The sequence below is a fragment of the Stenella coeruleoalba genome, assembly GCF_951394435.1.
Source record: "Stenella coeruleoalba genome assembly, chromosome: 8".
Lineage (NCBI taxonomy): Eukaryota > Metazoa > Chordata > Mammalia > Artiodactyla > Delphinidae > Stenella > Stenella coeruleoalba.
This window is the reverse complement of record NC_137154.1, coordinates 37,456,740-37,484,512: the sequence shown is the minus strand read 5'-3', so window position 1 is coordinate 37,484,512 and position 27,773 is coordinate 37,456,740. Positions and strand designations below refer to the sequence as shown.

General features: G+C 38.7%; 1 protein-coding gene and 1 pseudogene across 2 annotated transcripts in view; one reads left to right on the top strand and one right to left on the bottom strand.

Annotated features, from left to right (window-relative positions):
* Positions 1 to 27,773, top strand: part of LOC307189793 (uncharacterized protein) — a 47,165-nt gene that overhangs the window by 5,034 nt on the left and 14,358 nt on the right. Inside the window, exons 2-3 of the mRNA XM_079928258.1 lie at positions 224 to 341; positions 23,131 to 23,343. Coding sequence (XP_079784384.1) covers positions 224 to 341; positions 23,131 to 23,343 — 331 coding nt within the window. The remainder of the gene's footprint in view (positions 1 to 223; positions 342 to 23,130; positions 23,344 to 27,773) is intronic.
* LOC307189792 (WW domain-binding protein 2-like) lies at positions 18,899 to 20,714 on the bottom strand (annotated as a pseudogene). Its single transcript has one exon. The product of its transcript is annotated as a WW domain-binding protein 2-like (transcript).

Genomic DNA, 27,773 nt, shown 5'->3' with positions numbered 1-27,773 from the left:
CCCTACCAGCGACTGAGGGATTGAACCGGAGCCACAGCAGTGAAAGCTCAGAATCCTAACCACTAGGGCACCAGGGAACTCCCATAAAGACCATTATTTTTATACCACTTTTTCTATTAAAAATGTAACACTCCTTTGATTATAAAATAACCACACAAAATTTTTTCTCTTTCTCCTAAAACTGAAATGGGAACATTTTATTCAGGACTTTCATGTATTTTAGGATTTGGCTGATGAGCTTGCCCTTGTGGATGTTGCAGTGGACAGACTGAAGGGAGAAACAATGGATCTTCATCATGGCAGTCTTTTCTTTAATACTTCAAAGTTTGTTTCTGGAAAAGGTTAGTTTTATAAAGTTATTTTCAGAGCTTTAAAAACAAGTAATGAAGTTTATCAAACTGTTGTCAATAAATATAAAATTAAAAAATAGCACTATTGTAATTAGGACATATAGTTTAGAAGGTTAATTTTTTGAAAAAAAACATTCCAGGGGCTTCCCTGGTGGTGCAGTGGTTGAGAGTCCGCCTGCTGATGCAGGGGACACGGGTTCGTGCCCTGGTCCAGGAAGATCCCACATGCCGCGGAGCAGCTAGGCCCGTGAGCCATGGCCGCTGAGCCTGCACATCCGGAGCCTGTGCTCCGCAACGGAAGAGGCCACAACAGTGAGAGGCCCGCGTACCACAAAAAAAAAAAAAAAAAAAAAAAAACACCATTCCATTCTAATTGGAGAAAATTTGGTAAATACCAAAACAGTATGAAGAAAATTTTAAATCTCGTCTGTTAATGGTTTTGTTTCTTTCCTTTTTTCATTTGTTTTTTACACAACTGACATATAAATGCTTTTTAAACTTGCCATTCAGTCTTATATATTTTCTCAAGGATATGCAGTCTTGAATAGTTTTGTAATATTACTGATACATTTATCTATATTCTTTAACCTGTTTTATTTATTTATTTATTTTTGGCTGTGTGGGGTTCGTTGCTGTGCACAGGCTTTCTCTAGTTGCGACGAGCGGGGGCTGCTCTTCGTTGCAGTACACGGGCTTCTCATTGCAGTGGCTTCTTTTGTTGCAGAGCACGGGCTCTAGGCTCGTGGGCTTCAGTAGTTGTGGCACGCGGGCTCTAGAGCGCAGGCTCAGTAGTTGTGGAGCGTGGGCTTAGTTGCTCCGTGGCATATGGGACCTTCCTGGACCAGGGCTCGAACCCGTGTCCCCTGCATTGGCAGGCTGATTCTTAATCACTACGCCACCAAGGAAGTCCCTAACCTGTTTTTTTGATGTGTGTTTTTAGAGGATCATGTTTCAGGGTATAGTTTGATGCTATAGAAGAGGAAATGGAGAGCTTAGCTCCATTAGCACTAGCATCATGTGTTGGCCAAGTAAGAAGCCTTAGAGCATTAGGAAAAATAACTTTTATCATACAGTGATATATGTAGTGTGCTTTTTGGTAATGTGATTCAACAGATGTACTTTCTACTAGAATCCCTCTTATCTAACATGATTGGAACTGAAAGTGGTTACTTAATTTAAAAATGCCTATTAGAAAGAACCATCATAAAATTTTATATTGAGCTAAACATGTTAATGTACTTAGAACTTCATTTGCTGATTTTCTGATTCTAGGGCAAGGACTTTGAGTATGGCTCAGCTGATTGGAGTTTTGCAGTGTGTTTTTTATAGCATACCAGTAGTAATCATTTCTATTTCTTTAAAATACTGTAATTAATTTAAAGATACTCATGAAGCAGTCTAATCACAAAATTCTATTAAATTTTTATGGTTTTTCTCCATTTTTATTTCTCTCATACCTAAGAGGAAGATTTTTAAACAACCTTCTTTTAATATGTCTTTCTAAGGCGTTCAACTTAATTTTCATAGTAACAATCATTAAAAAAATTAATTATGAAATACTTCAGATATAAAAAGTTTTAAGTATAACAAACATCAGTGTATCCAACACCCAGCAAAAGAAATAAAACATTACCAATTCACTTGATACATTCTGTGTGTTACATCTGTTCATATCTCAATCCTGAATGTAGTGTTTACCTTTTCCGTGTATTTCTTTCATCCTCATATTTTAGTGATTTACATCATATTATATAATTAATAGATATATCTGGCATAAATATATTTGGGTATAAGCGTGACAGATTCTTGATATGCAGCAACTCATGAGCAGAAGTATACAGATGTACTAGACAGAAGTCTGCTAGTTGAGAGTGTTCAGTGTGCCTTGGGTATCAGTATGTTTTACATCAGTTCATCTGTTGAGTTTATTGAGTGGAGTCAAGTTAAAAGAGCTACTCCTATATTAAAATACTTTAAAAAATCATTCAGCCTTGAATTTCTAGTCATATGGCAGGATAAGTACCTGAATCAATCCTTTTAGTAAAGGGGAAGAAGTAAAATTATAAAAACATACTTTTTGATTTTATAAAAAAATCAAAAAGAAGTTAAATATAAGAAGAGGGACAACATATAGAACTAAATAAGAGTTTAGCAAGGATGCCAGACACAAAATTATTAACTATTAATAATTATTAACTATTAATATTAACTATTAATAATATTAACTATTATTAAAAATCTATTCAAAAACAAGCAAAAATTTTTAAAGGTAGTATTTGTTATCAAATATAGGAAGTACCTAGGAATAAATCTAACAAGACATGTATAAGAGCTTTTATGCAGAAAATAATACAGCCTCATTGAAAGATGTTAAATATCTAAATAAATGAAGAGATATGCCTTGTTCATAAAAGTCTCAATATTGTAAGATGTCTGTTCTTCCCATATTGATTATAGATTATATGCAATCACAGTCAAAACCCAACAAGTTTTATTGTTGTTGTTGTTGTACATAATAAACTAATTCTAAAATTCATTCAGAAATTCAAAGGTCCAAGAATAGACAAGATACTTTTTAAAACATTGTTAAAAACACTTATTTTGATACAGTCTATCATAAATAAGTCAGTAGAGGTTCCACTCTGCCACAGATGCAGCTGTGCAGTGAGAACCCTGTGCCATCCAACTGGTAAATGTCTGAAAGATGTTCCATTTCACCTCCCAGGCAGAGTGCACACCTTCCATGCTCTTCCTGTCCATTGATCGCTTCCAAATCCAGTTGACCAAATAGTCCTTTATCCCCAAAGCAGGTTCAAAACAGTAGATTCAGGCATTCTTCTCAAATCCCAGGTAAATCTTAAAAGGAACAGAGCTCCAGTGGATGGCAAAGTGCCCACCCTTGAAGAGCTGCTGCAGCCTTTGCTCAGCTTCACCATGGCAACAGCCTGGGCTGCGCAGTCAAGAATACTCTTGAAAAAGAACAAGGTGGTGAGAACTTGCTTTACCAGATATCAAGACTTATTACAAAGCTACACTAATTAAGTGCAGAGACAAACAAAAGATCGTTATATAACACTGATCATATTGTAGCTCAATGGGAAATTTGCAGACTTATAAATTCTTTTTCTTATGGCAATCGTTGTTTTTATGGAAAGAAATAAAATTGAACCCTTTCCTTTTTAAAAAAAAATATTTTTTTATTTATTTGGCTGCAACGGATCTTCGTTGCGGCATGCAGGATCTTTAGTTGCGGCATGTGGGATCTTTAGTTGCGGCATGTGGGATCTAGTGCCCTGACCAGAGCTCGAACCTGGGTCCCCTGCATTGGGAGCACAGAGTCTTAGCCACTGGACCACCAGGGAAGTCCCCTGAACCGTTTCTTGATAACACACACAATTCCAAATTGGTTAAAGACCAAAAATATGAAAGGCAAAACTTCAAAGCTTCTGTTTAGAAGATAACATAGAATATCTTTATGACCTCAGGATAGGGAAGAATTTATTAAACACAAGGACACAAAAAGCATAAACAGTAAAGGAAAGAGTATAAAGTTTAGTGTTTATGTTCTTAAAAAGGCACTAAAAGAGTGAAGAGACAAAGTGTAAACTGAGAGAAAACATTTGCAACATAAACAACTGGCAAGGGAATTGTGTTCAGACTAAAAGTACTTGGGTAATAAATAAGATAAATATAGGTAGCCCAACAGAAAAATAGGAAAAGACTTGAACATTTCACAAAAGAAGAAACTCGAATTGCCTATAAATATAGGAAAAGACAATCTCATTAGTAACCAAGAAAATAAAAAGTATATCAATATACCATTACACACCTATTAGACTGACAAAAGTGTGATAATACTAAGTGTTTGTCAGGATGTGGAACAATAGGTTTTCTCATACATGACATGTAGAAATGTATTATATTAAAACTATGTTTTTTTTTTAAGTTTGTCATTACCTGGTGAAGTTGAACATGAACATATCCCAAACCTAGAAATTGCACTCCTAGGTATATTCCCAAGAGAAATTTGTGTACATGTGTACTAAGATACATGTACAAGGATGTATAGTGTTGTCATTTGTAATAGCCCCAAACTGGAAATAATTCATTGTATAACAATACTAAGTTGATCAATTATGCACTGTAATATTACACAGCAATGAAAGTGAATGAACTAGAGGGACACACATTAACATGGATAAATGTCAGATAATAGTTATCTAAAGTAATACATACCTTATGATTCAAAACAGATAAAACTTAATATGTTATTTGAATATGAATAGGTAGTAAACCTTTTTAAGGTTTTAAGGTAGTATGAGACCAGAATCTGTTATTATGGATCTAATGATCAAGTTAGGGGTATAAATACAACATAACCACAGGAAGATAACATAAGGCACTATAAATAAGGACTATGTGAGAATTATAGGCAGTAAGTGCTATAAAAATTCAGTGAAGTCAGAGTAGTATTTATGAATGATATAATTAGGGGATGCCTGGCAGAGGAATTGGTATTTGAAGAAGCCTTTGCTCCAGATCACTATGGTTTGCTGTCTCTGGGAGGACTGAGTTATATTTAGAAAGGAAAATAAATAACAGGTAAGGAGATGATGGCATTAACAGAATCAGGGTACCTGGAAAATCTGAAATAAAAATAAGACACAAAGCTAGTAAGTTAACTTGTTGGCAGATTGTGAAAAGACTTGATATTTTACTCTGGTATACACTTTAATTGAAGTTGTCGGACATAATATTTCAAATAGTTGATCTGAGCTATGGCGAGATGATTCTGGAGAAGTTGCGAGGCTTTTTGCCAGTTTATTCTCTAAAAGTCGGGGGGGAGGAGGGAGAAAACGAGGGGCTGGGATAGAGAGTTACAGAGAGAGACAGAGGTTGAGAGATTACTTTGGATTTCTGTGGTTAGATAAGACTTTATGGAAGATGATGTCAAGCAAGGTCTTTGAGCAAGAGTGAGTAGACTATGTATGCAGAGAGAGAAGAGAACTTCCTCCTGTAGATCTTTTTTTTTTTTTTTTTTTTTTTTGCGGTAAGCGGGCCTCTCACTGTTGTGGCCTCTCCCGTTGGGGAGCACAGGCTCTGGACGTGCAGGCTCAGCGGCCATGGCTCACGGGCCCAGCCTCTCTATGGCATGTGGGATCTTCCCGGACCGGGGCACGAACCCGTGTCCCCTGCATCGGCAGGCGGACTCTCAACCACTGCGCCACCAGGGAAGCCCTGTGTAGATCTTTTATTTGATACAAGGGAAAGATAATCTCTTAGATTAATGTGAAACTTGCCAGCCTAAGAAATGAAATTCTCTAAGTTTGTCTTTCTAATTAAAATCTTTACTGGGGCAGGAAAACCATTCAGATGTTTACGGTTTATAAATTGGATTAGAAAGATATAAGAATGATCATAGAGATGTAATAGTATGTTTAAAATCAAGCAAATTTCCTTTTCAAAAGAGCATAAAAATAAGTTTTTTTAAAATGGAGATGACATATAGAGATTTTAGCTAATTTAGTTTTTGACATCCAAATAGAAAATAACTTCTAAGTATATGATAGTTTTTAAAAAGTCCAGTATGGGATAGTGAGCATTGTAACATATTGTCGTTGTTTTTTTTTTTTTAATTTACTTATGTTTTAAAATTTTTGGCTGCGTTGGGTCTTCGTTGCTGCGCGCGGGCTTTCTCTAGTTTCAGTGAGTGTGGGCTACTCTTCGTTGCGGTGCGTGGGCTTCTCATTGTGGTGGCTTCTCTTGTTGTGGAGCATGGGCTCTAGGTGCACGGGCCTCAGTAGTTGTGGCTCGCGGGTTCTAGAGCGCAGGCTCAGTAGTTGTGGCGCACAGGCTTAGCTGTTCCGCAGCATGTGGGATCTTTCCGGACCAGGGCTCGAACCCGTGTCCCCTGCATTGGCAGGCAGATTCTCAACCACTGCGCCACCAGGAAAGCCCCTGTCCTTGGGTTTAATAGGTGAAACATTTTACAATTGGTCATCAGATTTAGAAGGTAATTAATTTTCTTGTGTGAATCAAGAACTTGTTTATGATCTCAAATACATAAACAAGTTATAATAATAATTTTAAGTAAATAATGTAAGTAAATACATTCTCACTCTTCGAATCATGAAACACACATAAATTCTCAGAGTTCTAAGCTTCTGATTCATATGGTATTTCTAAAAATCCAGAGAGCTGACTTGCAGTGCCTCAGGCCTTAATAACAAATGAGAATGTGGGCTAAAAGCCATGGTAGGTTCTGTTATTATTTTTTTTAAAAAAAGCCATGTGAACATTGGTAAATCATAGTAACAAAATTTCCTTCAGATTATACAAGATAACATTACTATATGGAAAATCTGTTCATCTGCAAATGCCAGACATGAAAGTAGTACTTTAATACCATCATCATACAATAGACTTTTAAAGAATTAAAGCACAGTGATTATGGCAGTCTTGACCAAATAGTTTCTTTTGTTTCCTTCTTTAGATTACAGTATATCTGCAAATTCCAAAGTAGTTATTGTCACAGCAGATGCACAGCAGCAGGAAGGAGAAAGTCGCCTTGACCTGGTCCAACGTAATGTGAATATCATGAAATCAATCATTCCTGCCATGGTCCAAAATAGTCCTGACTGTAAGATGCTTATTGTTTCAAATCCAGGTGAGTCCCTTCTACTCCGTTTAACTGCATAAGGATGATATTTCCATACCATTCCTTTTTTTTTCTTTTTAAAACAATGTCATTTAGGTAAATTTATGACAATAAACCGCCCCCATCCAAATACACAATACTTTTTTTCCAGCTTTACTGATATATAATTGACATATAACATGTAAGTTTAATGCATATAACGTGGTTATTTGTGGTGGGAACTCCACAAAAGAAAGGAGAGAGAAGGTTCACTAAGAGAAGATTTACTCTCTTAGCAACTTTCAAGTATATATATAAAATATAGTAGTGTTAACTATAGCCAACATTAGATCCTCAGAACTTATTCATCTTACATCTGGAAGTTTATATCCTTTGACCAACATCTCCCCATTTCTCCTTTCCCCTAGCCTCTGGCAACCACCATTCTATTCTCTCTTTCTATGAGTCTGGCTTTTTTAGTTTCCACATATGTGATATCATACAGTATTTTTTTTCTCTGTCAGACTTATTTCACTTAGCATAAGGCCTTCAAGGTCCATCTATGTCACAAATGGCAAAATTTCCTTCTTTTTTGTAGCTGAATATTCCATTGTATATCTATATACCACATCTTCTTTAGACATTTATCTGTAGATGGACATCAAGGTTGTTTTCATATCTTGGCTATTGTGAATAATGCTGAAGTGAATATGGGAGTGTTGGTATCTCTTTGAGATACTGATTTCATTTCCTGTGGATATATGCCCCAAAGTGGGATTGCTAAGTCATATGGTAGTTCCATTTTTAATTTTTTTGAGGAAACTCCATACTGTTTTCCATAGTGGCTGTAGCAATTTACATTCCCGCAGGCAGTGCACGAGTGTTCCCTTTTCTTCATATCCTCGCCAACATGTGTCCTCTTGGTGATAGCCATTCAAACAGGTGTCAGGTGATATCTCACTGTGGTTTTCATTTGTATTTCCCAGATGATTAGTGAAGTTGAGCATCTTTTCATGAACCTGTTAACCATTTGTATGTTTTCTTTGGAAAAATGTCTGTTTGGTTCCTCTGCCCTTTTTTTTTTTTTCGGTACGCAGGCCTCTCACTGTTGTGGCCTCTCCCGTTGCGGAGCACAGGCTCCGGACGCGCAGGCTCAGCGTCCATGGCTCATGGGCCCAGCCGCTCCGCGGCATGTGGGATCTTCCCGGACCGGGGCACGAACCCGTGTCCCCTGCATCGGCAGGCGGACTCGCAACCACTGCACCACCAGGGAAGCCCCCTCTGCCCATTTTTAAGTCGGAATTTTTGGTATTGAGTTGTATGAGTTCCTTAGATGTTTTGAATATTAACCCCTTATAAGATAAATGGTTTGCAAATTTTTTTTTTGTTTGATGTAGTCCCAGTCATTTATTTTGCTTTTGTTGCTTGTGCTTTTGGTGTCATATCCAAAAAAATCATTGCCAAGACCAATGTCAAGGAGTTTTTCCCCTACATTTTCTTCTAGGAGTTTTACACTTTCAGGCTTCTGTTTAAAGCTTTAATCCATTTTGAGTTGATTTTTGTGAGCAGCATAAGATATGGGTCCAGTTTCATTCCTCTGCATGTGATTATTCAGTTTCCCAACACCATTCATTGTAAAGACTGTATTTTTCCACTGAGTATTCTTGGCTCCCTTGTCAAATACCCGTTGACAGTATCTGCAAGGGCTTATTTCTAGGCTCTCGATTCTGTTTCATTGGTCTATATGTCTGTTTTTATTCCAGTACTATACTGCTTTGATTACTATAGCTTTGTAATATAGTTTGAAATCAGGCAGTGTGATGCCTCTAACTTTTTTCTTCTTTCTCAGGATTGCTTTGGCTATTTGGGGTCTTTTGTGGCCCCATATGAATTTTAGGATTGTTTTTTATATTTCTGTGAAAATGCCGTTGGTATTTTAGATTGCATTGAATCTATGGAATGCTTTGGATAGTATGGACATTTTAACAATATTACTACTTCCAATCCATGAACATGGGATGTTTTTCCATTTATTTGTGTCTGCTTCATTTTTTTTTTTTTTTTTTTTTTTTTGTGGTACGCAGGCCTCTCACTGTTGTGGCCTCTCCCGTTGCGGAGCACAGGCTCCGGACGCGCAGGCTCAGCAGCCATGGCTCACGGGCCCAGCCGCTCTGCGGCATGTGGGATCTTCCTGGACCGGGGCACGAACCCGTGTCCCCTGCATCGGCAGGCGGACTCTCAACCACTGCGCCACCAGGGAAGCCCTGCTTCATTTTTTTGCATCAAAGTCGTATAGTTTTGAGTGTGCAGATATTTAATCTCTTTGATTAAATTTATTCCTAAGTATCTATTGTTTTTGATATTATTGTGAATGGGATTGTTTTCTTTATTTATTTTTCAGGTAATTTGTTGTTAGTGTATAGAAACACAACTGATTTCTGTATTTTGTATCCTGAAACTTCACTAAATGTACTGATTAGTTCTATTAGTTTTTGGTGGGGTCTTTAGAATTTTCTATAAATAAGGTCATATCATCTGTTATCAGAGACAGTTTTACTTCTTTTATTCTAATTTGGATACCTTTTCATTTTGGCTCCTGCCTTATTGCTCTGGCTAGGACTTTTCAGTACTGTGTTGAATAGGAGTGGTGAGAGTGGGAACACTTGTCTTGTTGCTGATCTTAGAGGAACAGCTTTCAGGTTTTCACCTTTGAGTATGTTAGTTGTGGGCTTGTTATATATGGCTTTTATTATGTTTAGGTACATTCCTTCTCTACCCACTTTGTTAATATGACATTGACATGAACAGGTATTGAATTTTGGTAATTGCTTTTTCTGCATCTATTGCAATGATAATAAAATTTTAATTTTTATTCTGTTAATGTGGTATATCACATTTATTGATTTGCATATGTTAAAACATCCTTACATCCCAGGGATAAATCCCACTTGATCATGATTTATGATCCTTTCAATATATTGTTGAATTTGGTTTGCTAATATTTTGTTGAGAATTTTTGCATCTGTATTCATCAGGGAAATTGGCCTGTAGTTTTCCTGTAGCAGCCTTATCTGGTTTTGGTATTAGAGTAATGTTGGTCTCATAAAATGAGTGTGGGAGTTTTCCCTACTCTTCAATTTTGGGGAAGAGTTTGAGAAGGATTGGCATTAATTCTTTAAATGTTTGGTAGATTCACCAGGGAAGCCATCTGGTCCTGGACTTCTCTTTGTTGGGAGATTTTTGATTACTGATTCAATCTCTTTACTCATTATTGGTCTGTTCATTTATTCTATTTCTTCATTATGTAGTGTTGGTAGGTTTATGTTTCTAGGAATTTATCCATTTCCTCTAGGGTGTCCAATTTGTTGGCATATAATTGTTCATAGTAGTGTCCTGATCCTTTGTATTTGTGTGGTATCAGTGGTAAGGTCTCTGTTTTCATTTCTGATTTTATTTGAGTCTTCTCTCTTTTTTCCTTAGTCCAGTTTGTCAATTTTAACTTTTCAAAAAACCAGGTGTTAGTTTCATTGACCTTTTCTATTGTCCTTTTAGTCTCTGTTTAATTTATCTCCACTCTGATCTTTGTTATTTCCTTCCTTCTGCTAACTTTGGACTTGGTTTGTTCTTCTATTACTGGCTCCTTGAGGTTGTTTATTTGAGGTCTTCCTTTTTTCTTAATGTAGGCATTTAATGCTGTATAGACTTCCCTCTCTACGAACTGCTCTTGCTTCATCCCATAAGTTTTCGTATGTTGTGTTTCCATTTTCATTTGTTTCAAGATATTTTTAAATTTCCCTTTTGATTTCTTCTTTGACTCTTTGGTTGTTCAGGTGTGTGTTGTTTAATTTCCATATATTTTTGAACTTTCCAGTTTCCCTCCTGTTAATTTCTAGTTTTGTAACATTGTGTTTGGAAAAGATACTTGGTATGTTTTTGTTTTTGTTTTTGTTTTTTTTTGCGGTACACGGGCCTCTCTCTGTTGTGGCCTCTCCCGTTGTGGAGCACAGGCTCCGGACGCGCAGGCTCAGCAGCCATGGCTCACGGGCCCAGCCGCTCCGCGGCATGTGGGATCTTCCCGGACCGGGGCATGAACCCCTGTCCCCTGCATCGGCAGGCGGACTCTCAACCACTGTGCCACCAGGGAGGCCCTGGGATCCATTTTTTTTTTTGATCCATTTTTATTGTACAGTCAACGACCTCTCCAGATTTGGTAAAATAGTCCTTTAGGTCCTTTTTGCTGGTATCCCAGCTCAGGCCACCAGTGAACAGTTTTCCTGCATCCTCCTTGTTCTTGCTGACATTTATCTAGTAGCCCTCCGTGCCGTTCTGGTTGCCAGCCTGGGGCGCCGTGCTTCCGCCTTCAGCACCCACCGTGACCCCAGTGCCGGCTGGCGACTTGCCTTCAGTGGTGGCCTCGTGTCCGTTGTCGGTGGCGCCCATTGTCTCCATGGGCTGCTCCTCATCCGCTTCCGACATGCTAGGCCGTGGCGTACGGCTGCAACCCAGAAGCTTGCCCGGGCCCGTGTGGTGCCTCCGCCTCTAGTTTTTTTCTTATAGTGACTTTGTCTGGCCTTGGTAAATGGGTAATGCTTAGAAGCAGTAATAATGGCTCCACTTTCATTTCTGATTTTAGTAATTTGAGTCTTCTCTCTTTTTTCTTAATTCATCTAGCTAAAAGTTGTCAATTTGTTGATCTTTTCAAAGAACCATTGATTTTTTTCTATTGTTTTTCCGTTCTCTATTTTGTTATTTCTGATCTTCATTATTTACTTCCATTTGCTAGATTTGGGTTTAATTTGTTCTTTTTTTTCTAGTTCCTTAAGTTGTAATGTTAGATTGACATCTTTCGTGTTTTTTAATGTAAGCATATATGGCTATAAGTTTACCCTTTAGCACTGCTTTCTCTCTGACCAATAAGTTTTATGTTATGTTTTCATTTTCATTCATCTCTAAGTATTTCCTAATTTCCATTGTGCTTTCTTCTTTGATCCATTAGGTTGTTATAGAGTGTGCTTTTTAATTTCCACAGATTTGTGAATTTTCCAGTGTTACTTCTGTTATTGATTTCTAAATTCACCTCATTGTGTCAGAGAATATACTTTGTATGATGCCTGTCTTTTTAAATCTATTGAGACTTAATTTGTGGCATAACGTAAACGTATGGTCTATTCTCGAAAATATCCCATGTGCACTTGAGGAGAATGTAGATGCTGTTATTGTTGGGTAAAGTGTTCCATTTGTCTGTTAGATCTAGTTGGTCTGTGGTGTTGAATTCTCTATTTCCTTACTTACCTTCTGTTTGATTGATCTATCCATTATTGAAAGTTGGGTATTTAAGTCTTCAGTTATTATTGTAGAACTGTCTGTTTCTCCCTTCAGTTTTGTCAGTTTTTGCTTCATGTATTTTGATGGTCTGCTATTAGATGCATACATGTTTATAATTATTGTTTTATTTTCTTTCATTTTCTTTATTGAACCTCTAATTAGTATGTAATGTCCTTCTTTGCCTACTGTAAACTTTTTTGATTTGAAGTCTATTTTATCTGACATTAGTGTAGCCACCCCTGCTCCCTTTTGGTTACTATTTGCATAAAATATCTTTTTCCATTCTGTCACTTTTAATCTATTTGTGTCTTTGGCTTTAAAGTAAGTTTCATGTTGACAGCATGTACTTGGCTTCTGTGTTTTGATCCATTATGTCAATCTCTTTTGATTGTAGAGTGTAATTTGTTTACATTTAAAGTAATTACTGATAATGGGGGCTTCTGTCATTGTGCTATTTGTTTTCTATATGCTTTAGAGCTTCTTGTTTCTCATTTCCTGCATTACTGTCTTCTTTTGTGTTTATTTTTTGTAGTGAAATATTTAAATTCCTGTCTCATTTTCTTTTGTATATATCCTATAGCTATTATAGCTATTTTCATTTTGGTTGCCATGGGGGATTACCTTTAGCACCCTAAAGTTATAATACTCTTATTTGAATTTCTACCAGCTTAACTTCAATAACATACAAAACCTCTGCTTCTTCATAGTTCCATCCTCACCCCTTTTGATTGTTGATGTCACAAAATTGCATCTTTGCACAGTTTGCCCCAAAATATAAACTAATAATTCTTTTAAATGCAGTTGTTTCTTAAATTTGAAAATGGGAGTTACATACCAAAGTCACAGTAATACTAGCTTTTAGACTAATTTTTTTAATGTATTAGTCTCCTAAATTATGCAGAAAATAAAAAGTGTAAGTATAAACCATTGTTACAATATTACTAGCTTTTATAACTGCCCATGCATTTACCTTTATTGAGATCTTTATTTTTTCACATGGCTTCAAGTTATTGTTTATTTCATCCTGCAGGACTGCCTTGAGTATTTCTTGCAGGACTGGTCTAGTGGTGATGAACTCCCTAAGCTTTAGTTTCTTTGGCAAAGTCTTAATTTTTCCCTCACTTTTGAAGAACAGTTTTGCCGGTATAAGATATGATTCTTGGTTGACAGTTGTTTTCTTTTTATCACTTTAAATATATCTGCCCAGTACCTTCTGGCCTCCAAAGTTTCTGGTGAGAAATCTGCTGATGATCTTGTTTTTCACTTTTCTTCAGTCTTTTTTCTTTCTGTTCCTGAGTCAGTAATTTCCATTGTCCTATCTTCAGGTTTGCTGATTCTGTCTTCTGCCTGCTCAAATCTGCTTCTTAGTCCATCCAGTGATTTTTTTCATTTCAGTTATTGTGCTTTTCAGCTCTAGAATTTTGGGGGTGGGGGTTCTTTTTAGGTTTTATATTTCTTTATTGATATTTCCGTTTTGTTCACTCATCATTTTCTTGACTTTCTCTACCTCTTCCTTTAGTTCTTTGAGTATCTTTAAGACAGTTGTTTTAAAGTCTTTGTCTAGTATATCTGCCATCGGTTTTTTTTCCCCCCAGGGACAGTTTCTGTTGATTCATTTTTCCCTTTGAATGGGCCATGCTTTTATATTTCTTTGTATGCCTTGTGTTTTGTTGTTTTTGTTGCTGTTGTTGAAAACTGGATGTTTGAATCTAGTAATATATGACAATGTTATCAGATTCTATCCCTTCCCCAGGGTTTGCTGGGTTTTTGTTGTTATTGTTATCGCTTTTGTTTTTTGATGGTTGAAGGCTGTTTCTGTGCCAAGGACCAACCTGAGGTGTACTCTTAAGGTCTTTGAGGTTGTCTCTAGGCCTGTGCTTTTCCCTGGGCATACGTGGTTACTTTCTAATTTCCCCCAAATATGCCACTGCTTTTGTATGTTCTGGTCTTTAATGTCTGGCTCCCATGAGGGGAAAAAGAAATACTAAGGGAAGGGGGAAAGGGTGCCTGCCCTTTACATTCCTTGGAGGTTACTTTAGCCAGAGGGGGAGAGGCTTGCAACAGTAGTGGGGAGGTGCAACAACAATGGCTTTGCCCTCTTTGTCTACCCCTCTGTCATCAGAAGCAGTAATCAGTCATTAGAGAACAGATCTCTGATATTTGGAGGAAAGGGTGCTTTTCACAGGCTGTGCACAGACTGCTTTCCGTACATGTAAACAGCCCTGCTACTCTGCTAAGGGCTGAAATTGGCTGAAACTAACCACAGTTTAACATACAAACCTTCCCCTGGAAATTTCAAGCTTTCAGAAGACTCCAGAGTTCCACCAAAAGTTATATCAGACAGATTCTGGCAGTGCAGTTATTGTCTAGTTGGGAAGATAGATTCCTGGTGCTTCCTACTTCTACATCTTCCTAGAATCCTCCAGTATTTAACTAGATTTTTAAACCTAGGAAACTGTTTTGTGAAAAAGCAAACTCAAAGTCATCTTCCCAGATACTCCTGCCTTTTTGGAAAGGGTCCATACCTGCTGTTAACCATTCACCCATGACCTGGGTGATTATCTTTGTATCAAGCATGTCCTAATATTTTACACATAGAAAAAAAATAAGCTTGTATACACCTATAATTACCAGGATCTATAAGATCCAATAGGTAACCAAAATCCCTCACCAGATGTTTTGGTAATTCTTAACTAATTGGACTATCTTATTTTGCCCTTTTATTTACTATCACTTGTACCTTATTAAAGTTATTGATAGATGCATTTGTGTGTTCAGTTTCTCTAAAGCAAATTTATTTCTTCTTCTAGTCAAACTATTTCCACATCAATTGGAAGTTTCAGGTCAATATCCCAAAATATCTTTTCACTGTGATAATTTTTATTGGTATGTTTCATTTTCTTAGATTTCCTTAAGGGGACCTACAAACCTTTGTTATGCCACATAGCTTTGGATAAGAGATTAAATTAATGCCTAGCAAATGAAACATATGTTAATATTACAGTATCATTTCATATCTTAACAAAAATGTCCCTTACCCACATATTGTACCATATATTTCCAGTTACAGGGACCACTAGAGACCATTTCCCAGTAAATGCAGGAATCTAACTGATCTGGTGGCTCAGTTATAACCCAGCCACAAAGGAACATGTTTTAGCCAATACTGGTTTCCAGATGTCATGGAGTAGACCATCTTTATAGGGAGGTCACAGTGTTAGGCTTTTGTCTGCCCAATCCCAGATAATTGTACTACAGGGACTGCTAGTTTCTTTTTCATTTGAAACACTATTGCTATAAGGGAATAGTGATTAAGATCACATTTTCCACTGTAGTCCTGTATGATTTGAATACCAAACACTGCAACACATTACAGATCAGTACTCATTCCAGTTAGTCCTCTCAACAATGCAATGTCCAGCATTAAATTATTTGCCCCTTGTTCATTTAGCAGAGGATCTATAGTTACAAAGAATCCTCAGGATACTGCTAGTACTTATCTAAAAATGACTCAACTCTTTTATGTTATAGCCTCTGATTTTCCAGTGCCTAACTAACAATTGCAGGGGAGTGACATCATGATTTAATAGGCTGTCTTTCCAGGTTCTGAATAGAGCATTTAGTTTACAGCATGGGTCAGTCTTTGTCTTAAAATACCAGCCTTGAAACTGCTTGTTCTCTATCCTCCCTTTTACACCAGCGGTTTTAATTTCATTAGGATGGTTAATAGCAACTAAAGGATTATGTTTTTAGCCATTTTCTTCTCAACCCTCTTCTCTTTCTCAAGACATTTTGTTAATTCCTGAGAGGGTAAACCTGTCATCCAGATTCTACTGGTAAGATTTGTCCCCACTTATCTACTGCAAAGCTTTCTTCAACTCATACACCACTAGTCAATCAATCTCTAGGCAAAACTTTCCTTCCTTTCTTTTTACTTACCCCACAGAGTCTTGGTTATATTGAGGATCTGAAAGTTAATTTTAATTTTGACATCAATCCTCTTACCCTCTAGTAGTGCCCCTGGTTTTGGATTGATAGTCAAATCACAGGACACCACAATAAGTGTAGTGCAGGCCCAACTTTCCTGTGTTGAGCTTGTCCATTTACACATCAGTGTAATTTGCTACCGAGTGTGTTGTGTGCAGTCCTGGGGCCTTAAAACCGTGCCTAGGTAGTTGCAAGACCATCTGATACAAATAATGATACTGTACATTGTGTGTTTCTTGTCCTGGATCCTTTTCTCAAAATTATATAAGAGCTAGGTTAAAACTTCTTTGTCCTTTGAGTTTTACGGTCAGTCCAAACCCGAGATCACTGTTGGTGGCAATGCAAAAATAAAATACATATTTATTGTAGAAAATAAGAATTATTTTCACAATTATACTCCAATAAAGATGTTAAAAAAAAATGTCTCCAGACATTACCAAATGTCCCTTGGGAATGTTTGGTAAGGCAAAATCACCTCCAGCTGAGAACCTTTTAAGTCGACTGGAGAAAGTAAAGCCAGTATAAATAGCTCTTTTGAGGTAAGTGGCTGTGAAATTAAGGACAGAGAGCAGTAACTGGAGAGGAAAATCAGGGCAAGGCAGGTTTTTTTTTTTGTTTAAAAGATAAGATGTAAAGAAGATATTGAAGATAGAAGTAATAAGCAGAGAGGGTGGGATCCAGAGCATTGGGGAAGGTATTAGTCCCAGAAAGGAGGAGGGACAACTATCTTTTTTAATAGGGGATAACAAAGAGAAGATAGGTAGTGAATCATATAGGTTTGTAAGTTTGGCATTGGAAGCATCTGATGACTTCTTTTTAGTGAAAGGAGACAAAATGATCTACTGAAAGCCAAGGGAGGTATAGAAAAGTCAGGTGTTTGAGAAGATTTGAAATCACCTTTGTAGATAGTGAGAAATAGAATTTGACAAAAAAATAAAGGCAGAATTACTGTCAGGTGGATGCTTGAGGTAGATAAGTATTAATTTTGACAAAAGTTAAAGATCAGCTTTGTTGTGTGGTTTTCTCTAGGGACCTGAGTGCAGGAGTGGAGAAAGTAGATAACTGAATTCATCTGGGTTTGGGTTTTACTTGTGGAGTGTTAAAGGGGGAGAGAGAAGAGAGGAAGACAGAGAGAGAGATAGAGGTGTAGGTAGTTTTGGTGTCTATACTTGTTAAAAATGAGTTTGACATTCTGCTAAAGGGTCACAGTCAAATTCAAGACTGTTGCCCTTAAATGTTATCTACATACAAATGAATAAATTACAAAAAGAAAATGAGTAATAAAGAATTTAAGAAATATTTATAAAAATTAAAATAGGCAAAGGGTCTTAGGGTGTAGCAAAAGAGTTACAAGAAAGGAATATAAATTGGATATGGAGGAACCTCATAACAAGGTTCAGAGTAAGATACTTGGGGTGGGAGAAGGTCCCATGAGCTAAAGAAGACAAGAAACTGGAAAGAAAGGGAATTAGTTCGTTTATCCACATGGACAATGAAGCCACCAAGGATAATGGCACAAACTGGGATAGAGAGAGAAGATTGCTAGGGTCAAAGTCTTTTATGAATGAGATGGAATACTCAAGAGGTTTGTAGACGGTCATTAGAAAGGAAAGAAAAGCTGAATAAGATGGGCCTCAAAAAATAGGGGGAATTGTTTTTGTTTTTAAGAGAGCAAGGGATTAATAATCTGGAAGAGACAGTGAGGGGTATACAGTGGATTCTACACTCTTCCTCTTTTGAGGATACAAAGGGCTGTGGGAGAATAAGCAATTACCCCCAGAGGGCTCCTGAAGAAGAGTCAGGGAGGTGTCAAATGAACGCTCCTGGAAAGAGGTTGAGTAATACAGGAATTTCATAGTCTTTACTGAACAAATCAGTGGATGAGTTATAGTTTATGGGAAATACTTAAACATTTGACATTAAGAGCAAAATCATTTGTATGCTCTTAATCTTTTTTCCCAGTTACTTCATTTTTATTACTTCACATTTTCAGCAAATAAAGTTGCCAATAGAGTTTATTTAACATTAATATATTAACTTGATTTTTTGTCAGATAAATAGGGAATTCTCTTTAAATAACCATTTCCTCACTTCACGGCCAGTCTATGAGGAAAGGAAGCAAATTTCAGTGCATCCAGGGGTCATACTGCCAACCAGGCATGACGCTTAAAGGGAAGAGGATAGGCTAAGGGGGGGGGGCAGCAGGTCATGGCAGTACACAGGGCTAGGCCAGGGCAGCCTTGGAGGTCAGGGCCCTTGTTTCCAGTCTACCCAGCAGCCCCCAAATGGCATAATGGCATGGACATACATTTCCAGTTCTAATCCAAGAAGCCCTTTCTAGCAGGAAGAGATGCAGTGAAAGGAGAGAGAGCAAATTCCTGAAACACCAGCATGGAAGGCAGGAGGGCTTTTGCCCCAGCCATGCTGCCTTGTTCCTGATGCCGCCCAACCCCTGGCAGCTCATGTTAAAGCTCTAAAAGGTATTGTGCTACACAGAGGGAGCAACAGAATGACCAAGGACAGGAAAGGGAAGCGGGGGCAGGCAAGTGTGACTGCAGCTGGAATGTGGCTGCGAGGGGAATGTGGGCTGACAGTCTGGTGGGACAGTGGCCTTCCATGGCAAGGCATGGACCAGAGTGGAATGAATGTGAGTAGAGCCTGGCAGGGGACCCTGAGGAGAAGACATGTGGCTGTTCTGATGGAGATCAGGAGGTTGAGTATAAAGTGGCTACCAAAATGAGGGAGTTGGACTGCAGTGGAAAAGGTGGATAGGGAGTCCCTCTGTGGGCCACTAGAGTAAAGCAGGAACGCTGAGCTCCTGAGGAGAGCCCCAGAGACGGTGAGAGGGAAGCCTGGCTGAGTAGTGCCTGTGGGCTCTGAACTATTATGGGAAGCTGGGAGGCACCACTCCAGGGTCAAGGAGCCTCTCCCTTTCTCAACGCTGGTTCCTGGTAACTTTACAGGCACACCTGGAGGAACAACAAGACCTTCCCATCGCCTCCTCCAGCCCTACATTCTGGGGTAAGAAAAGGCAATGGGTGGTAGGGGGCAGAGAGGTGTGAGAGGTCTACTGGGTCTTCCTACCTTCCAGGGAGGAGGTGGAGGCTGGTTTGTGGGCATGTAGGCATTGTGTGGGTTACCCAGGTTGTAACAGGCTCTAGCAGCTGCCTCTACAGCCTTGGCTTCAGCTGCAGGAGTGGAGGGAACATCAGGGCTGCTGATGGGAGGCTCCGTGGCCCTAGGATAGGGTGGTGGCCATGGCTGCACCCGTTCCATGGCCCTGTCCATCATGGAAGGTCCTGGATAGAAGCCAGGTGGTAGCCAGGAGGGCAGGAGTACATTCCACTGGTGACTAGCGGGGGAATTACATAAACCCTGCTGAGCATGTGAGTACCTGGAAGCTTAGGCTCCACCGGGGGCTTCACCTCTGGAAGCTTGAGAAGCCACCTGTTAGCATCTGTTGTCCAAACTCAGTGGCATCCCCTCATGTAAAGATTATACAAAGTAGAGCCTGCCCAGCCACTTCCTGCTTCTGCCTTCACTGTTCTCTTGATTATTTTACACCAAACACAGCCTGCTTGATCTCACAGTCCTTCATCAGACTGCATGGCATTCTTCCGCTTAGGAAGAAATATGACAAGGGTAAGGGGTAAAACAGACAGTGCCCTTTTGGGCCCCTTTGAAGGCATCTGGCACATTCTTCATGTCATTAAACACAAGTTCTTACATGGTCATAGGACATTAGGATGCTCTTCGTACTGTTGACGATCACTCTGCTGCCCTCCGAATGATTCTTGAGCTCCATAATCTCTCTGTATATTCTTATTCTGAAGCCGTCTTGCATAGCTGCTTTTCCATATCAGGTTACTGAATAATAACCTAATTTTGCCTTTTAGGGCTTATATGGAATAAAAGAAGAAATCTTTCTCAGTATCCCTTGTGTCTTGGGCCAAAATGGTGTCTCAGATGTTGTGAAAGTTAACTTGAATTCTGAGGAGGAGGCCCTTTTAAAGAAGAGTGTAAACACACTTTGGGATGTCCAAAAAGACCTGATATTTTAAAACCTTTTAATGTTCCATGTTTTATAGAACAGAAGATAGTAGACTGTATATTTTACATTTTGAAAGTATCTTCACCTGATCTTTCAAAAATAAAAGAACATTGGACCTATGACATAACTCCAGCCTCTCAAGGCTAGAAAAAGGAAATGGTAAAGGAATTTCTCTATTTCTCTATTCTAATGATACTCAACCTGTACAGATGTAAGTTATACTTCCGAAGTATGTCATATATGTAAAAGTTGTCTTCAGGTTTAGTAGAATATGTATACTAACCCATTTAATATAGAACTTATGATTCTTCTCATAAAACAACAGAATTTCTAGTACTGAAATTTCGTTTTGTGCTTTCCTCCATTAGGGCACCAGCATATTCACTTTATATTGCTTCATTAACTTTATGTGTTTATATATAATTTTTACTAAGTACTTATTTTTAAGACAATGTATATCAGAAGGAAAATAGAAATATAACTTCATGGTATAAAAAAATTAAATATCTTCAACCCTGCAAGTATTATACCAATGAATATAAACTCAAATAGTTGATTTGGTCCCTCTGTTGAAATACTACACAGGGAGTTTAGACCATCCTCTAGGTTATTCTTTTAGCAAACTACTACTATGCTTGCTGTGTTATGGTTATGAGTTCAGTATGACATGATTTCTGCCCTCAAGTATTTCACAGTGAGTATTTAGGGTACCTCATCTAACTGGTTATTGATGGATGCTTGGTAACAGTCAATTGGTAGCTCCCTCTTGGTGTCCAAGGTAGGAGTGCATGTGCTTCATACAAAAATATATATTTCCTTGATTCCACAAAGAATTTAAGGCAGCTATAGGAAATACACAGTGAAACAAAAACTAAAAAATCAGGACCAAGGTAATTTACAAATTAGACTAGGACAGGACCAGTGGGAAAAATTAGAAGGCATATATGCAGACCCTGAGGACCTACATGGCTCTAGTGGAGGCAAACCCATTTGGTCAGAGAGTTACGGTTCACTCTCTGTTATTCTTGCTATTTAATAGCTTTCATTTCAGTCATCTATTACTGAACATAATTAGTTTCCCATTATTTTGTTGTCTTTACTTTTTTTTCAACTTTTCCGTTGAATGTACAAAATATGGTCATGAGAGTTTAGTTAGGATGGGGGAGGGGAGTCTTCTGTGGATTTTGCCTCGTTTTAAGCTCCTCTCTTACACCAAATTAAGCTTCATTTTAGGAGATCCTTGCAGAGATCAAAAAGCTTCAAAATATACTTTCTACAGGGAATATTCTAGGAAATAAAACTGCTGTACATCATGTGTTCTCAGCTGGAGCAATATTGCCCCAAGGGGGTGAAAATTGGTTCTTGGGGGGGGGGTTGGTGAAAAAAACCTTTGATATTACAAGGGTTTGGCTCTCCAAAGCTCAACGCTACCAGACAAAAGTCTCACTCCATAATATTTAATCTCATGCTGTGGGGGCAGGTGAGGGAGCTGAACGATTAGGGTTAATGTCTGAAGAAGCTCTTGAGGGAAAGATAATGAAAAAAGGCTGAGAAACAGTGCTGTACATTTTGTAAAAGAATTTGTCAGATGTGTATTATGTTTTATGATTCACAAATGAGTAAGAAAACAGTTTGGGTAGAATGTGGTGGGAGAAGAGAAGTGGAAACCTTGGTTCATCCCCAATTAACGGATGAGAGGGGGATTTTATTAGATTCTACATTTAACGACTTCATAAATAATGAGTTGTAGAAATGGTTTTCAATTGTATATATGGTTATCAATTAGCACTGCCCTGATCAAATTCTTAGGGTTTTGTATCTTATTTAAAAATCTCCTTTGCATAGAGGGTTTAAATTAAATGCTTTTTCTACTTCAGCTCGTATTGGGGTGGTAAACAGTAGCCCTGAGATCCCTTTCTCCCACGGCCCTGGTGAAAAATTCCCAATCAAGAGTCGAAAAGCCCTTATCCGATACATCTAGACAAGATTTCGTTAGAAATAAATTTACCTGGGCTCCCTGGTGTTCCTTGCCTCTCTGGGCAAGGAACACTCCGTTTGAGAGCAGAGTCCCTCTAGTTCAGTGTGCCCGCCAGCCACAGCAACCTCAACCTGCAACAGGTGCAGGCGCAGTGCCTCAGGGCTCGCCTCCTGGCCTCGCGCCTGCACCTGGCGCGCTTGGCCCCCGCGAGGTCCGCACGGGCTGGGCGCCGCCTTACGCAGCCTCAGTAGCCAAAGGTTTTCCTCCTCTGAGCTTCAACCAGCTTCCCCTCCGCTTTCCTCCATTTTCTTCCTCTTCCTCGGGCGGCCATGAGCTGGGCCGCGGGAGTGCTGCGGGCTAGCGGGAGAGTGGGCGCCGCCGGAGTGTATGCTTTTTGCTTGGCGTTGACTCTGGGTCCCCTGCAGGCGGCATGCATCCCCCTGAGGGGCGGCTGGCCCTTCACCCGTGTGAGGGTGGCCAGGAGTACCGCGCGCCTGGACGTCCTAGGCCCAGAGCCTGGGGACTGTGGGCTCGTGGACCCTGGGCTCGGTCCTGGAGCTAAGAGCTGGGGGAGGAGAAGAATGGGGGCGCGGGGGGCGGAGGGAAGGAAGAGCAGAGGCTTCAGGGCAAAGGCTGAAATAACTTTACCGGTGGTAGGTCTCATTTTTGGTGGAGGGAGACCCTTTTCCTTCCTTCACTCCCTCTCAACCCCTCTTCACTGTACCCACCTTCCTCCTCCTCCCCTTGGTTTGCCTCCTGGATGCTGGGCTGCTGGTCATTGTCGTTCCCTGTGTGTCTGCAGCGCCTCCTTACCCGCCGGGGCCCAGGAGTTCTCTATATGCCCCCTCTCACTACAGACCAATTCCAGATCAATCGGAAGTGGCTTTGCGGCTTTGCCGTTTTTCCTCAAGATGGCGACTGTCAAGCGTGACTTCTAAGATTTTCGCTTCAGAAGAGGCCGTTCATCCCAGTAAGGAAGTGGATCAGTTGCTATGGCCTGTGCATCTTATTAAAAGTAAGTTATACGCCATTCTCAACAAGTTAATCCAAATCAGCCCCTTAAGAAGAAAAAAAATTAAGGTTAGGGGATCATATATAAGCGAATTCGTGATAGTAGAAATTAGCTATGCCAGAGAGCCATTTGGGCTTTTTGCCTTTAAATAAAAAGGTTTTTTCCATCTGCCTGTGCTGCTTTGCTCCATGGCTGCTTCCCAGAACAGTCAGCTGTAGCCCCAGGGAAGCACCTGTTGTCCAAGAGCAGTCGGTAGCTTGCCGCTTCAGCTCTGGACAAGTATCAAGTGCTTTGACACATGTAAGAAGCAGGTATATGGCATTTTCAGAAGGTAGCATGGTCCTCAAGTGAGTTACTGGTATTTTACATCAGCAAAATAGCTCAATTTTTGAGAGGTTACACACAAACTTTCTCTTTATGCATTTTATTCTTTTAGAATAAAATAAATACATGCTGCTGTAATAAAATTGCCTTTAATCACTTAAGCCTAACCTTGACTCAAGCAGTGAATGCCTGTAAATATAATAAATGAAAAAAGTTAGTATTTTTATAACATAAAACAGTATCATTTATAGCTTGTCAATCGCATTTTGTCATCCAGCAAAAATAAAAAGCCTGGTAGAGAATTTCATACCTGCAAATGATGGAGACTATTTTTGTTAAGACTGTCAGAATTTACTAACCACAATTATGACATACAGCCCAAAGAATGCAGTCATCTCCTTATCATGTTAATTGTTCTCTTTTGAAGATGTGTTGACTAATTGAACAGTAATTCAAGTAGAGTGTCTCAGGAGAAACCACTTGAGCTCTGTCTTTGGCGTCTGGCTGGCGGCTCTGAGCATTACCAAAGGCTCTGACTCGCCCTGACTTTGTGTCGTCTTTTACAGGCCTCATTTTCCGCGCACGGCTTCATTCCCAGTGGGCTGGAAACAACCTAAGGTTGTGTTTTGTTTGGGAGTTGTTTGGTCAGGACCTTTTGAACAGTACTGTCCCAATGAAGTACTAGATATTATTTATGTAAGAATGAGTCTTTTTAACAATAATATCCTTTCAGAAATTTCTCACTACTTTGTAACTGCATGACTTAACCTGGTGATAAAAGCAGTTATTAAAAATCTACCTTTTCCCCCACCCCCCCAGAAAAAGTAAGTTATGTGCTCTGTGCCATTGGGTTAGCCAAGTTTTCCTTAGTTGCAGGCAAGGCCACCACATACCATTGTGCAGGTTGTGTCTAGTTCAAGAGGTGAGTGGGGGCCTATCCAGCTCCTGCTGGCTTAACCCAGAGGAACAGGTGCTCTCTTCTAATTGTTCCACCCAGAGGGGGCTGCTTTTTCTAGTTCGTATGATGGTATCCTATGTGTTAGAAGCGTCTCTATGTGAAAGCATCTTGACATTTCACTTTCACTCATGTGGTGATACTATGAGGTCCCCCTTTGCTTGCCTAGGAAACTCTGCTCACAAGTAAAACAACTGGAGAAATAGGTGGCAGAAAACGAGTGTGCAACTTGTCAGTTGTGGTAGGTGTCCTACTAGTAACAAATACAATAATCCTTTTCCTTTAAAAATCTTTCTCCCATTTCCTGGTCTCTATTTTTATTTCCCTTCCTTCTTTATTCATGTTAGGTTAGTTTTAGTGTTTAGTTTTCTTAGTATTGATGTAGCTAATAAAGTTAGCTTCCACTTTTAATGGAGAGACACAGGACTAAAAAGATCTGACCCTTTTCTAAGAATATTACCCTGATCTGAACACATAACGTTTTGGTAAATCATAATAAACTCTTTTAGCTATGATTTGCTTTTATTAATGGAATATCTATAAGATTTCTTCAAGCTACCTTTCTGTAGCCTTTAATCCTGGCATGATTTATTGGATTTAAAGGATTAGGCCTGGATTTCACGTGTAAATGACATAAGGCACCGAGAGCATCAGGTACTGTCACCTGCTGCTTCAGGCAATCATATGAGTTCCTCATGACTCATTTTGTCCTACCAGCTATAATGCCTTTGTCAGCAGTGTCCTCATTGCTAAGAAGAATACACATACATGAAAACCAACACATTCGTTTACAACATTGATTATAATGAGAATAACAGTATGCTTTGTATACATTATCTAACAGCCCTGAAAAGTAATTATTAGATCTATTTTATAGAGGAGAAAAAAGCCACAGACTGTCTCAAGTTACCTGAATAGATAAGTGTATATAGATAATATATACATAATACATTGTCATTAACTAAAGTCCATACTTCAGTTTTTACCTAATGTTCTTTTTCTGTTTTAGTATCCCTTCCAGGATACCACATTACATTTAGTCATTCATGTCTCCTTAGACTCCTCTAGACCATGACAATTTCTTTTTTAGGCTTTCCTTGTGTATTTTTGTTTCCCCAGCCACGCCACGCGGCTTGCAGGATCATAGTTCCAAGACCAGGGGTTAAACCCAGGCCCTGGCAGTGAACGCACTGAATGCTAACCACTGGGCCGCCAGGGAATTCCTGAGGCTTTCCTTGTTTTTGATGACTTTGGCACTTTTGAGGAGTACTGGTCAGATATTCTGTAGAATGCTCCTCTGTTGGAATTTGTCTGGTGTTTTTCTCATAGTGAGACTGAAATAATGGATTTTGGGGAGGAAGACACAGAGGTTAGGTAGCATTTTCATCACATCATTTCCAGAGTACATACTATCAACATGATTTATTACAGTTGATGTTGACGTCAGTCACTTGCTGAGGTACTGTTAGGTTTCTCTACTGTAAAGTTACTCTTTTTTCCGTCTTTCCATGCTGTGCTCCTTGGAAGGAAGTCTCTGTACAGCCCACACTTAGGGAGTGGGGAGTTATGTTCCCTCTCCTTGGGAGTAGAGTATCTTCCTAAATTATTTGGGTTTCTTCTGCATGGGAGATTTGTCTTTTCTCTCCTTTTTATTAATTCATTCAGTCATTTACTAATATCAGTATGGCCTCATGAATTTTATTTTATATTTTGGGTTATAATTAAGCGCATCTTTATTTTGTTTCTCAAGTCGTTCCAGCTTTGGCCGTTGGGAGCTCATTCAGTCGACTACTGTGTCCCTTTGACATACCCCCATCAACATAGGGTTTTTGTTTAGTTTGAGCACTTCTGTAGCTTCTGGCATATAAGATCTTGCAGCTTCTTCATGTCATATATTTTCTGCTTCAGTTGTAAATCAACCTTTTTTTTCCCCCAAGGAGCCCTGATTCCTTTTATTGGAGTATGATATTATAACCCAAGATCTGAATGCTAGGTGTGCTCATTTCTACACAGAACATTTTAAAAACTATCTTTCAAAGGTAATTTTATCAATAGTGTAATTCTGCTCCATGCTACTATAATCTCTGTAAATAATTTAGAGTATCCAGAAAGCATTGGCATCTCATTAGGCAACAGCGTTTTCCTTGTGATACAGTTTAGACTTCTAGGCTAATAAATTATAATCAAATCAGCCAAGCACTTTAAATTTCCATTAATTAGAATAAAGTAAAAAGATCCAACAATATAAGTTGGACATGTACTTAAATTATGGATACTTGATCATTTATTTCTAAGTACTAGCTCAAAGCCATTGGTTTTTTTCAGTGAAGATTTTAATAATATTATATATTTAATAATATATAATAAATATAATATGTAGTTATTTACAACATTATTTTTCAAAAGGTGATACATTCACAGGTTAAAAAATAAAAGTAATATAAAAAGAGATACATAGTATGTATAGCTGATTCACGTTATTATAAAGCAGAAACTAACACACCATTGAAAAGCAGTTTTACTCCAATAAAGATGTTTTTAAAAAAAAAAGATACACATAGAGAAGTCACACTTTCATCCTGTTTCCGTCCAACCTTTCCCCTAAATTCCACTTTAGGAAACCATTTGTCAGTTTCTTATGTATCCTCTGGAGTTTCTTTTGCAAATACAATATATAATTTTCCTCCTTTATTACATATGAAGTAGCATGCTAGAAATATATAGTACTGATTCCTTTTTGCATGTAACATTGCTTGATAAAAGAACTGTAAAATTTTAGAGTTGGAAAGGGCCCTATATTTTAACCTATTTATTGAAAAAACTTTTATTGAGCTTCTATGTGCCAGGTTAATGCTAAGCACCAGATGAGTGAAAATGAATGACTTCCTCTTCTCTAGGAGCTCGTAGTCCGGTGAGAAATTCCTTCTACAGAATCCCTTCTTTATCATTGTGCAGCCTCAACTTAAATTGAAGAGGTGTTCACTGCCTTCAGAGACTGTTCTGTTTATTAAATGGCTTCTCTGTTTGTTTTCCTAATTGTGAGCTGAAGCTTTCCTCCTTGTAGCTTGTATCTCTTGTTTGGACTTTTATATCATGATGACATGTTGAACAGATTCAGTATGTCTTCCCTGAGCCTGATAATTCATAAGGTAGA